At 49.3% G+C, this 13,622-nt stretch overlaps 1 protein-coding gene across 1 annotated transcript in view; it reads right to left on the bottom strand.

Moving 5' to 3' along the window:
- Positions 1-13,253, bottom strand: part of ARHGAP45 (Rho GTPase activating protein 45) — a 39,816-nt gene extending 26,563 nt beyond the window's left edge. The window contains exons 1-6 of the mRNA XM_053372298.1: positions 13,063-13,253; positions 8,065-8,365; positions 3,603-3,746; positions 2,348-2,432; positions 1,615-1,687; positions 41-119 (exon numbers count right to left, since the gene is read on the bottom strand). Of these exons, the coding sequence (XP_053228273.1) occupies positions 41-119; positions 1,615-1,687; positions 2,348-2,432; positions 3,603-3,746; positions 8,065-8,365; positions 13,063-13,185 (805 nt within the window). The 5' untranslated portion in view covers positions 13,186-13,253. The remainder of the gene's footprint in view (positions 1-40; positions 120-1,614; positions 1,688-2,347; positions 2,433-3,602; positions 3,747-8,064; positions 8,366-13,062) is intronic.
- Between the last annotated feature and the right edge of the window lie 369 nt (positions 13,254-13,622).

Raw genomic sequence — 13,622 nt, forward strand, 5'->3', positions numbered from 1 at the left:
CAGGCCAGGCCAGAAAGCCACGAGGGAGACTCGCACTTACTCGAGGTGAAACCTTCCATGCCGTCTGAGATCCCTTCGCCACCTTGGCCAGGAATTCCCCCGTAGAGATTTTCCATCGACTGGGGGCAAGAAAACGTCGTTAGTCAAACGAGCGAGGAATTTCCAACCACGCAAAAGTCAGAGATGCACACGCATATCTGAACATCCTCAATCTGGGTGTTACAGCGGTCCCTTGGTTCTCAAACGCCTTGGCACCCAAACAACTTGGAACCCAAACTCTGCAAACCCGGAAGGAAGTGTTCTGGTTTGCGAACCGGTTTTGGAAGCTGAACGTGCTCCGTTTGGAGTGTTGCGCTTCCGATTTGAGCGTCTGTCTGTTTTGGCTATTTATTTTGCATTTCTGTTTTTGTGGCTTTTTCCTTTCATTTTTGTGACTGTGTGGAACCCACTGATGGGTTGATTGTGTGACTGCAGTACATTGTTTATCGATTTCGTTTTACGGATCAACGGTCGCGTTAAATAGCAAAATCCATGTCATATTGCTGTTTCAGGGCTTGTTTTTAAAATTCTCACGCGTTATCAAACTTAATCCGTTCCGGAAGCCCGTTCCAAAAACAAAGTGTTCCAAAACCAAGGTGTGCTTTTCCATAGAAAGGAATGCAGAATGGATTAATCAGTTCCAGACTTTTAAAAGGTAAAAAGCTGAAGGACCCCTGAACGGTTAAGTCCAGTCAAAGGCGATTATGGGGTTGCAGCGCTCATCTCACTTTTGGGCTGAGGGAGCCGGCGTTTGTCCACAGGCAGTTTTCGGGTCATGTGGCCAGCAGGACTAAAGCGCTTCTGGCGCATGACAGAAACCAGAGCGCACGGAAACGCTGTTTACCTTCCTGCCAGAGTGGTACCTATTTATCTACTTGCACTGGCGTACTTTCAAACTGCTAGGTTGGCAGGAGCTGGGACCGAGCAACGGGAGCTCACCCCGTCGTGGGGATTTGAACCACCGACCTTCCGATTGGCAAGCCCAAGAGGCTCAGTGGTTTAGACCACAGCGCCACCCGCATCCCTTTACCAAGACAAGTATCATAAAGGGGAGTGAGATGGGGAGTCCTTAATTTATGCAGGCATGATTTTTGCACGGGTGGCGCTGTGGTCTAAACCACAGAGCCTAGGACTTGCCGATCGGAAGGTCAGCGGTTTGAATCCCCTTGACGGGGTGAGCTCCCGTTGCGCGGTCCCAGCTCCTGCCAACCTAGCAGTTCGAAAGCACGTCAAAGTGCAAGTAGATCAATAGATACCGCTCCGGCAGGAAGGTAAACGGCGTTTCCGTGCGCTGCTCTGGTTCGCCAGAAGCGGCTTAGTCCTGCTGGCCACATGACCCGGAAGCTGTACGCCGGCTCCCTTGGCCAATAAAGTGAGATGAGCACCGCAACCCCAGAGTCGGTCACGACTGGACCTAACGGTCAGGGGTCCCTTTACCTTATGTTTGCTTTGCTGTTCTTGTGGTTCAGTTTCATACCAATTTTTTGTATTCTGCGCACTGTGACCAATTGTGACGGCTTTTAGCTTTCAGCTATAAAGATTTCAGTCATTCGTTCATTAGCCGGGACGCCTCACCTGGTTGTGGTCACTAGGAGGGATGGAGAGAAGGGTGCTGCTATCTACTTCCCCCATGAGGAGTTCGGAGACCCTGGTTGGGGGGACAAAAAGCACATTCATAAAGCAAAACTAGGGAGGAAACAAGCACATTAATTTTGCAATTTGCTCCAAATCGCTGTGGTTCGTTCGCCTCCATTCATTACCCAACGGACCAGGGTGGAATCTAGATGCATGTAAAAAAAATGCCGTGAAGATGCTTTTTTTTGAAAAAATATATTGAATTTGCCCTTAGCTCACCATGGCCACCTAGTTTCTCGTTTGTGCAGTGTGCTGAAAATGCACATTAATTTTGCAGTTGTGTAGCTGAGTCGCTTCTTCCTCAAATCAGTTTGTTCCTCCTCATTCACAAACCCCAAATCGTCTCCAGGTAACGTCACCTTGAGTTAATTTAACATCTGCCCCCCCAAAAAAAATCAGGGACCAAAATCGCCTTCTGATTCCATCCCACAAAGTCACTAAATACCCAGGAAAATGTTTAGGGTCTCCATCATCTCTGGCCAAAGCCTGGGTATCACCGGTTGTTTAAAAGCTGTTGTAACCTCAAGCAAAGGGCGCCCAGCTGCCTCTAACCCTAATTTTTCATTCCCTGACTGGGGGTTGAGCTGGATGTCCTCTAAAGGGCCCCCTCTGATTCCACAACCCAGAAGCATGCGCCTTTAGGGAAAGCACACAAAAAAAGTCCTCTGCTTACGTGCCGCTGAAGGAAACGGCGATCATCTCCAGGGCCTTTTCGAATTCTCGTTTGTCAGTTTCGATGTTGGATTCGTAATGGAAACCTACGGATTATTTTTATTTTATTATTAATATATTCATTGAAGAAGTGCAATGATAAAAGAATAAAGTGATACACAGGGGGGAGAGGAAATGAGGGGGGCACGAAAAAACAAATATGCATATATAAAAAAAGAAATAAAAAAATTGCAATGTAATATACTCCCATGCATTCTTATGAAAATTGATCTTGTGATATTACCGTAAGGTAAAGGTAAAGGGACCCCTGACCATTAGGTCCAATCGTGACCGACTCTGGGGTTGCGGCACTCATCTCGCTTTATTGGCCGAGGGAGCTGGCGTACAGCTTCCGGGTCATGTGGTCAGCATGACTAAGCCGCTTCTGGCGAACCAGAGCAGCGCACGGAAACGCCGTTTACCTTCCTGCCGGAGCGGTACCTATTTATCTACTTGCACTTTGACGTGCTTTCGAACTGCTAGGTGGGCAGGAGCAGGGACCGAGCAACGGGAGCTCACCCCGTCGTCGCGGGGATTCGAACCACCGACCTTCTGATCGGCAAGTCCTAGGCTCTGTGGTTTAACCCACAGCGCCACCCGCATCCCACAATATGCAGTGCTTTTTTTCTTTTAAAAAATGTTTAGGGGTACTCTCATTTAGACTCAAGAAAACCACCATTTTATAGTTAAAAATTGGGAAAAATAAATACAGTAAATGGGGAAAAAATTGGAGGACGATGGAGGATTTGTGTGTGAGTCGACTGGCTTGGCGGAGATAATAATACAGTGGTACCTCGGGTTACATACACTTCAGGTTACATATGCTTCAGGTTACAGACTCTGCTAACCCAGAAATAGTGCTTCAGTTTAAGAACTTTGCTTCAGGATGAGAACAGAAATCGTGCTCCGGCGGCGTGGCGGCAGTGGGAGGCCCCATTAGCTAAAATGGTGCTTCAGGTTAAGAACAGTTTCTGGTTAAGAACGGTCCTCCGGAACGAATTAAGTCCTTAACCCGAGGTACCACCGTACATAGATTCACAAAATGTTTAGGGGTATGTGTACCCCTGTCTCGCCCCCAGAAAAAAAGCACTTTCCTAATGCATATATCACATTTGGATTAAATTTACGGAGGTGGTGTTTTTTTTAGAAAAGAAAGGAGAGTTTTGGGGAAGTGAGGAATTTCAGCCGTGTGTCATTTTGCAAAGCGTGCGACTGACCTTTGACTTTGGAGATGAGCGTCCCCGCCGCGGTCAGCGTCTCCAGCGTGTTGAGCAGAGGGTATTTCGCGACCACCTGTCGCAGGATCCGCAAGGCGTCCCCCAGGCTCTCGTGGGCCAGCGCCCGGCGAGACTCCAGCCCGTCTGCAAAAGAGAGAGAAGACCTGCCGGTTACGGCCCGTCGGTGCAATTTGTAGCACGCGCTGCGCCTGTTGGATTTCTGTCTGCCGTCCCGCTGATGCGGCAGCCCGCCTTGCGGGACTCGGCAAGAAGGAGAAAACCAGAACGGACCCCCAAACAGCTCACCTGGCTAGAGCGTGGAGCTGATAACAGCAAGGTTGCAGGTTCGATCCCCATCTAAGGCAGCTGCATTTCGGGGTTGGACTAGATGACCGTTGGGTCCCTTCCTAACTCTATAGTTCCAATATTTGTATCTGCCTCTCACCTGCCTCTTGGGCTCCTTGCCTTCCTCCCCATAAATTCCAGAACCCACAATTTCGTTATCATTTGCCCCTCGGGGCAGGAGAGATGCGCAGTTTTCGAACGGGGTCAGGAATCCAGCCGCTGCTTCGGGAGGCAGCGGCGGTGTAGTGGTTAGAGCTATGGAGATTAGGATCCTTGCTCCGCCGTGAAGCTCACTGGGTGATCGTGGGGAGGCAAGACCCCCTATTCCCCCAGAGCGCTATATTACCCAGAGCGGTTTATCAATCAATCTGTCTTGCCAACCCCCCCTCTGGGAACTGTAGTTTTCTGTGTTGAGGAGAAATAGGGCTTTCCTTTTCAACTTGCTGCACAGCTTAAACTACATTTCACAAGAGACTTTTTACAGGGTGCCAAGATGGCAAACTACGGCTCCCATAACTCTTTCGGGCAGGGCATATGCCCCAAACTACAGCTCCCATAATTATTTGGGGGCAGAGCATGTCCCCACCCCATACTACAGTTCCCACAATTCTTTGGGGCAGAGTGGACTACAGCTCCCATAATTCTTTGGGGCAGAGGATGCGCTCCAAACTACAGCTCCCACAATTCTTTGGGGCAGAGCAAGCGTCCAAAACTACAGCTCCCACAATTTTTGGGGGCAGAGCATGCGCTCCAAACTACAGCTCCCACCATTCTTTGGGGCAGAGCATGTCCCCACCCCATACTACAGTTCCCACAATTTGGGGGGCAGAGCATGCACCCCAAACTACAGTTCCCACAATTGTTTGTGGCAGAGCAAACTAAAACTCCCATAATTCTTTGGGGCAGAGTGTGCACCCCAAACTACAGCTCCCATAATTCTTTGGGGCAGAGCATGTCCTCACCCCATACTACAGCTCCCACAATTCTTTGGGGAGGAGCATGCACCCCAAACTACAGCTCCCACAATTCTTTGGGGCAGAGCGTGCACCCCAAACTACAGCTCCCATTATTCTTTGGGTCAAAGCATGCACCCCAAACTATAGCTCCCACCATTCTTTGGGGCAGAGCATGCACCCCAAACTACAGCTCCCACAATTCTTTGGGGCAGAGCAAGCACCCGAAACTACGGCTCCCACAATTCTTTGGGGCAGAGCAAGCGCCCGAAACTACAGCTCCCACAATTCTTTGGGGCAGAGCAAGCGCCCAAAACTACAGCTCCCACAATTCTTTGGGGCAGAGCGTGCACCCCAAACTACAGCTCCCACAATTCTTTGGGGAGGAGCAAAGCCCTGTTCCCCCCCCAAACCCGGTAAGTTGGCAACCTCTCTCTGTCCAAGGTCTTCTCTGGAATGTTTCCCTTCCTGTTTACATCCAGGAAGGGAAGTTGGAAAGAAGGAAGTGACCGTCTCTTGCGCCATTGGAGATAACCCGCTTGACCGCTTGACCGCTGAGCCCCATCCCTGAACCATCACCCACCCAGATTGTATCTTCCGCCTCCATCGTTCCTGTGCGTTCTAACCGCTAGGGAAGGAAGGAGCGATCGTCGGGTTTCGCCCCTAATTTCTCCAGTTTTCAAACTCGGGTTCTGCACGTATTGCACGGTTGCAATAAAAACAAAACAAAATAAAAACGAAATTAAACTAAACTAAACTGAAAACTAAACTGAAAACTAAACTAAAAACCAAACTGAAAACTAAAATAAACTAAACACTAAACAAAACTAAACTACACTAAAAACTAAACTAAACACTAAACAACAAAACGAAACTAAACACTAAACTAAACTAAACTAAAAACTAAACACTAAACTAAACTAAACACTAAACTAAACTGAAAACTAAACTAAAAACTAAACACTAAACTAAACTAAAAACTAAACTAAAACTAAAACTAAACTAAACTCAGCAGAATATTAGTGCAATTTCCCGTCTTGTATGCTTTTTTGACTAATGTGCGTTTTTTTTGGGTGGCGGCAATTTCCCCCAATATGTTTTATTTAGCATTTATTATTTCCACCTTTTCCTTTCCCCTGCACAGTTCACCCCCTCCTCAACTAACCCTCCTGCAACGACCCTTCGAGGTGGCTTAGGCTGAGAGGCAATTGACTGCCCCCCCCAAGAGATCATTCTGGCTCGGTCGGGACTCGAACCCAGATCTCCCAGCTCCCAGCAAGCGCGCGACCCTCACAAGAACCCTGGCAGGTCGGTTTGGCGGAGAGAGGCAGCAGCTGTCCCGTCCCCAAAGCCACCCGGGGCGAATTTCGTGGCTGGGTCAGAATTCGAACCCAGGCCTCGCGGGCACGGCGGCGCCCGACTGCAAGCCCGAGCCAGAGGACATTGCAGGGAGTTTGACGGGCACCCAGGCACGCCCGCGAAGGGTTTATCAGGGTGCTGCCAGCTGCCGCAGGCTCGGCGTAAACAGGAAAGGCGGGTGGATGAAAATAGAGGCAGGAAGTGGCAAATATTGCATCCCTCTCCTCGCGGCAAAGTCTCTTGCCACCGTCTGATGTGGCAACCGCCTCTTTCTCTGCCCCCAGAGCCCGTCCCCAGCTGGCGGTTGCAAAACCAGGCACATGCGCCGCTCCTTTTCCCCAAAACTGCCAATTTAGGGCCGCTGGGTCCTATCTAACTCAATAGTTCGGGCACCGCTGCCATATAACAGGCACCCCCAATCTTCGGCCCTCCAGATGTTTCAGACCACAGTTCCCATCATCCCTGACGACTGGTCCTGTTAGCTAGGGATGATGGGAGTTGTAGTCCTAAAACATCTGGAGCAGGCACCCCCAAACTCGGCCCTCCAGATGTTTTGGGACTACAAGTCCCATCATCCCTAGCTAACAGGACCAGTGGTCAGGGATCATCAGGGGGTTTGGGCTGGGTATTCACCGGTATGCGGATGATACCCAGCTCTACCTCAGAACCAGTGAAGGTCCTGTGTGAGTGTCTGGAGGCGGTTGGAGGATGGATGGTGGCCAACAGATTGAGGTTGAATCCTGACAAGACAGAAGGACTGTTTTGGGGGGACAGGGGCGGGCAGGTGTGGAGGACTCCCTGGTCCTGAATGGGGTAACTGTGCCCCTGAAGGACCAGGTGCGCAGCCTGGGAGTCATTCTGGACTCACAGCTGTCCATGGAGGCGCAGGTCCATTCTGTGTCCAGGGAAGCTCCATCTGGGACGCAGGATGAGACCCTCCCTGCCCGCGGACTGTCTGGCCAGAGTGGTGCATGCTCTGGTTATCTCCCGCTTGGACTACTGCAATGCACTCTACGTGGGGCTGCCTTTTCAGGTGACCCGGAAACTACAACTAATTCAGAATGCGGCAGCTAGACTGGGGACTGGGAGCGGCCACTGAGACAACGTAACACCGGTCTTGAAAGACCTACATTGGCTCCCAGGACGTTTCCGAGCACAATTCAAAGTGTTGGGGCTGACCTTGAAAGCCCTAAATGGCCCAGTATCCCTAAAGGAGCGTCTCCACCCCCATTGTTCTGCCCGGACACCGGGGTTCATCTCCCGAAGGCCTTCTGGCGGCTCCCTCCCTGCGAGAAGCGAGGTTACAGGTAACCAGGCAGAGGGCCTTCTTGGTGGCGGCGCCCGCCTTGTGGAACGCCCTCCCACCAGATATCAAGGAAATAAACAACTATCTGACTTTTAGAAGACATCTGATGGCAGCCCTGTTTAGGGAAGCTTTATAATGTTGAATAGGTTATTGTGTTTTAGTGTTTTCTTGGCAGCTGCCCAGAGTGGCTGGGGAAGCCCAGCTAGATGGGTGGGGTATACATAATAAATTATTACTATTATTATATTTTTATTTAGGGTCCCACTGCAACAGCGACACCTAGCGGCAGAACAGACGCATTGCAATACAGTGTCAAGCTAGCAACCTCTAGGGGCAGAATATGCACAATACAACACAGCCTTATAAATAAAGAAATAATAAATTATTATTATTATTAACGCAAAACAAACGGCAATTTGTGGCTGGGCGTAGAAAGGGCCCCAGGACCTTCAAGAGCTGAGGGCTGCATCGAAGCTCAATCCGGCCCCTGACCACTTACCCTCCCGGAGAACCACGTCCCGCAGCTTCTCCAGGGGCTCAGCCAAGCGGGTCACATCGGCCAGCAGTTGCGAGATTTCCTCCGGCTCCATCAGGCTGCCCTCGCCGCCATCGCAGGGGCTGTAGGCCTTGGCGGCCTTTCCCATGCCCCGGGGGACGGCCGGCGAGAGGGGGAACCCTGCGGCACTGGCGTGGCGGCTGAGGCTGGTGGGGCGCTTGAGGGTGCCGGCCGGGGTGGGCGCGGAGAGGTCCGCCAGGCTGGAGGAGGTCGAGGAGTCCAGGCCATCGCGGCGCGGCAGCTCCTAGGAAGAAGGAAAAGGCAGTTGGGTCACTCAGGGCAGGATTAGAACTCGGAGCCTTTGGCCCTGCCAACTTCAGAAGCTCCAATAGGCACTCAGGGCAGGATCAGAACTCGGAGCCTTTGGCCCTGCCAACTTCAGAACTCATTGAAAGCACCAATAGGCACTCGGATCACTCAGGGCGGGACTAGAACTCAGAGCCTTTGGCTCCACCAAGTTCAGAACACCTTGGAAGAACTAATAGGCACTCAGGGCAGGATTAGAACTCAGAACCTTTGGCCTGACCAACTTCAGAATTCATTGGAAGACCCAATAGGCACTTGGATCACTCAGGGCGGGACTAGAACTCGGAGCCTTTGGCCCCACCAACTTCAGAACGCATTGGAAGAAGCAAAAGGCACTCGGGGTTATTCATTTGTTCTGACTTTTGGAAAAATTTCAAATTTAAGTAAAAATACTAAGTGTTTGTGGGAGGGGCGTTCTTGATTGGTTTTGACTTTTGGATAAGTTTGACTTTTGAAATTTAAGAAAAAAGAATGGGCGTTATGATAAGTGCAATGAATTAATTGTGATTCGGGAATTTGTCGAATCCTCTTTTTGAACACCCGAAGGTTCACGCGGGCGGAAAAAGGTCCAGCCCTTTGCCGCAGAAAAATCCACATTCTGCAAATTATTCCACGGAGCGGCTGAGTCTCGTGGTATCTTAGGAACCACAATTGCTCAACAGCGATGACTTTGGCTTTGACGTCAATCTTGGCCGGCGCTTGAGAAACCGTAGCCGTATGACCTCTGGCCAAAAATTATATATTTTAAAAAAAGATGTTTTTGGGACTACAACTCCCATCATCCCTAGATAGCAAGACCAGTGGTCAGGGATGATGGGAATTGTAGTCCCAAAACATCTTTATTTTTTAATATATAATTTTGTATTAGTTTTTTTAACATATCATTTTCAACAGTAATTAAACATACTTATTCAAATTTTTGACTTCCACCAATCCCATCTGAAAATTTTCCAATCTAATCTCTTAGTATGCATTTCTTATCTTCCCTATTAAATTTTAAACTCATAACCAATATCTCTCTCTTTTTCTACTTTGTAACACTTCATATATTTCTCCTTGCAAAACTTCTTGTAGTCCTACTAGCGTAATTTGCTGATTACAGTTGCTCTTCAAATAATTCATATACTTCTTCCAATCTTCTGTAAATCTCTGCTCCCGCAGGTTTCGAATCCTCCCTGTCATTTTGTCCAATTCTGCACAGTCCATTAATTTCGTCTGCCATTCTTCTTTCGTAGGAATTTCTTCTTGCTTCCATTTCTGGGCTAACAATACTCTTTATTGGACGTCTGAATTTGTTTCCTGAATTGCAGAATTGGACAAAATTGTAGTCCCAAAACATCTGGAGGGCCGAGTTTGCCTATGACTGCTTTAGGTCATGGGTCGTCAAACTGAGGCCCGGGGGCCGGATCCAGCCCGATCGCCTTCACAATCTGGCCCGCGGACGGTCCAGGAACCAGTGTGTTTTTAAATGAGTCGAATGTGTCCTTTTCTTTAAAATGCATCTCTGGGTTATTTGTGGGGCATAGGAATTCATTCATATTTTTTCCCCAAAATATAGTCTGGCGCTCCACAAGCTCTGAGGGACGGTGGACCGGCCCCCAGCTGAAAACGTTTGCTGACCCCTGGCCTTAGGCCATATGCGAGCTGCTGGCTTTATGGGACATCATGGAATTATAGAATTGTAGACTTGGAAAATACCTCTAAAAGTCATTCCCAAGAGTGGCTGGGGAAACTCAGCCAGATGGGCGGGGTATTAATAATAATAATAATAATAATAATAATAATATTTATACTCCACCAAGCTGGCTGGGTTTCCCCAGCCACTCTGGGCGGCTCCCAACAGAATATTAAAAACACAATAAAACATCTGACATTAAAAGCTTCCCTAAGCAGGGCTGCCTTCAGATGTCTTCTAAAAGTCAGATAGTTGTTTATTTCTTGACATCTGGTGGGAGGGCGTTCCACAGGGCGGGCGCCACCACCAAGAAGGCCCTCTGCCTGGTTCCCTGTAACCTCACTTCTCGCAGGGAGGGAACCGCCAGAAGGCCCTTGGGAGATGGACCCAGGTGTCTGGGCTGAATGATGGGGGTGGAGACGCTCCTTCAGGTCTACTGGGCCGTTTAGGCCTTTCAAGGTCAGTGCCAACACTTTGAATCGTGCTCGGAAATGTCCTGGGAGCCAATGTAGGTCTTTCAGGACCGGTGTTATATGGTCTCAGCGGCCGCTCCCAGTCCCCAGTCTGGCTGCCGCATTCTGGATTGATTGCAGTTTCCGGGTCACTTTCAAAGGCAGCCCCATGGAGAGCGCATGGCAGTAGTCCAAGCGGGAGTAGTCCAAGCGGGAAGGAGAGTCCACCTTCCGTCCTACAATCAAACAGCTCTTCCCGTCAGAAAGCTATTCCTGATGTTGAGTCGGAACCTCCTTTCTCGTAACTTGAAGCCACGTGTTCGAGTCCTACCCCCAGTTCGGATGGCGAGAAAGCAGATTCCGGCTCAATGTGGGGAAGAACTTTCCGGCGACATTCGTCCATGGGACGGTCTCCTTTTAAGCAGAGTTCGGATGGCCATGTTTCCGGGATCCTTGAGCCCAGATTCCTGCATTGCAAAGCGGGTTGGGATGGATGACCCTCGGACCCCTTTCCGACGTGACGAGAGCCAACTTAGAAAAGGCGTTTATCTTTTACGTAGGGGGTGTCTGGGAACCTCCTTTGGCCGAAGGACCGCTTCTGCTTCCAGAAAACCTCTGCTGGGGTTAGCAGCCAATATAGGTGGTAAAAAACATCCTTATTTCCTCACACAAAATCTCTCATTCCTCCTTGCAGCCAGCTAAAAACATTCAAGGAAGGTGCGAAGCAATGGGGGTGTGGCCTGAGGAGAAGGGGCGTGGCCTGAGGAGGGGGCGTGGCCACCAGACCAAGACACCTGGGATCCTGTGATGTACACAGGTAGGGAATATTATCGTTGTTTTAATAATACGGCTTCCACTTTTAGCCCCGCTTTTAATTCGAAGGGTGCAATGACTCAGAGCAGGGAGACCACCTCTTTCTTTGCATAACTTCACGTATGTTTCCACATGGATCTGTGATATATACCGTATTTTTGCTCTATAAGACTCACTTTTCCCCTCCTAAAAAGTAAGGGGAGATGTGTGTGCGTCTTATGGAGCGAATGCAGGCTGCGCAGCTATCCCAGAAGCCAGAACAGCAAGAGGGATTGCTGCTTTCACTGCACAGCGATCCCTCTTGCTGTTCTGGCTTCTGAGATTCAGAATATTTTTTTTCTTGTTTTCCTCCTCCAAAAACTAGGTGCGTCTTGTGGTCTGGTGCGTCTTAGAGAGTGAAAAATACGGCACTTTATAGCCCACATCTTGCGGCGATTTCTTATTTTAACAAAACGGGCGCTTGAGTTTGCCCTCCTCCCTCCCCACACCGCTTTCCTCGCGTGACGTGTCTTTTCGATCGCCCGGAAACGGTTCTGCCGTCCCTTTCCATCCACCCTGTTTATAAAGGGACCGAAAGGCGCTTTAAGCAAAGGAAATTTGGACCATTGCACGAGGAACATCAACCCCCAGTAATTCAGGATTTTTTCACTCGAACCCACAGCCCCTCGCTGCCCTTCCGAAAACCCGGCGGGAGTTTGCCAAAAGTACCTTCAGCCAAACGCTTCCTAATGGTGTGTTGTAGTTTGAAAAAGCGTATTTTAGGTGCAGAGATGAACCCGTTAGATTAAAAAAAACACACCTTCCAATGTGCTTTCTGCGACGCAATGCAAATTCGAAGGCAGGTTTTTGTACGGATTTTCGTTTTTAAAACATGATATCCCAGTGGCAAAGTTAATTCAGAAATCACAAAGACCATAACTTTTAAAAAAACAATGGGAAAAGTTTGTGATTTATTTATGAGACCGCTGCAAGCGGGTTCAAACATTGACAGGATTTTAACCCCACTTGCAAAGTAACGGGAAGTGTGGCTAATTTAGAAGGGGAAAAACCGGATAAATATTGAAATGTCGTTGTAAATATTATCATTAGGCCCCGTGGAAGGGATGCGAGGAAGCCAGGAGATTCAGAGCAATCTGGATATTCAGAGTCTAAATCTGTTGTATGTTTATATATATTTCTAATGAATTTTTTAAAATTACCAAAACATATGTATGGAAGTGAGAGCTGGACTATCAAGAAGGCTGATTGCCGAAGAATGGCTGCTTTTGAATTCTGGTGCTGTAGGAGACTCTTGAGAAGTCCCATGGACTGCAAGAAGATCAAACCTCTCCATTCGGAAGGAAATCAGCCCTGAGAGCTCACTGGAAGGACAGATCCTGAAGCTGAGGCTCTAAGACTTTGGCCACCTCATGAGAAGAGAAGACTCCCTGGAAAAGACCCTGATGTTGGGAAAGATGGAGGCACAAGGAGAAGGGGACTACAGAGGACGAGATGGTGGGACAGTGTTCTCGAAGCGACCAGCATGAGTTTGACCAAACTGCGGGAGGCAGTGGAAGACAGGAGGGCCTGGCATGCTCTGGTCCAGGGGGTTATGAAGAGGCGGACACAACTAAACGACTAAACAACAACAACAAAAATATATATACAGCCCCTCGCTGCCCTTCTGAAAACCCGGCGGGAGTTTGCCAAAAGTACCTTCAGCCAAACGCTGGCTCGGTTGGAGACGGTCTCCAAGACGTGGCCCCCGGCTTTCGATACTTTCCTCCGCAGTCCGGCCGAATACGGGCTGTAGCTGCTTTTCCCCCGGTTTCCGTGCATGGCCACGATCCGGCAGCCCCCCAAAAAACCACAAACCCCACTAGGCAGAGTGGGCGCAGATGATTTCAAGGCCTAGGCGGATTTTGAGAGCTGCCACACCCATGCTCGCTTCTGGAAACCTTGCGGGGTTTTTTTTTTCCTCGGGGTGGTTTTCCTTTTTTCGAAAAAATTTACGACGCACCCAGCACCCACCGGGCGCTGCTTCTTAGAAGGGGTGGGTGGAGAAAAAAAAGCCACAAACTTGAGCAAAGAGGAAGGCGGTTCGGACGGCTTCCTCTTTCGGCAGCCCTGAATTGTGCAAAACTGAACACAAATACAAAAGCGAGTTTTTGGAGGGGTGTCAGACCCAGATGACGCCTGCGTATTGCGCTTCATTCTTTATAGTTTATAGAGAAGGAGGGTTTTTATTTTTATTTTTCCTCCCCCCTTCTTTTATT

The sequence above is a fragment of the Podarcis raffonei genome, chromosome 18, assembly GCF_027172205.1.
Source record: "Podarcis raffonei isolate rPodRaf1 chromosome 18, rPodRaf1.pri, whole genome shotgun sequence".
In the NCBI taxonomy this organism is placed as follows: Eukaryota; Metazoa; Chordata; class Lepidosauria; order Squamata; family Lacertidae; genus Podarcis; species Podarcis raffonei.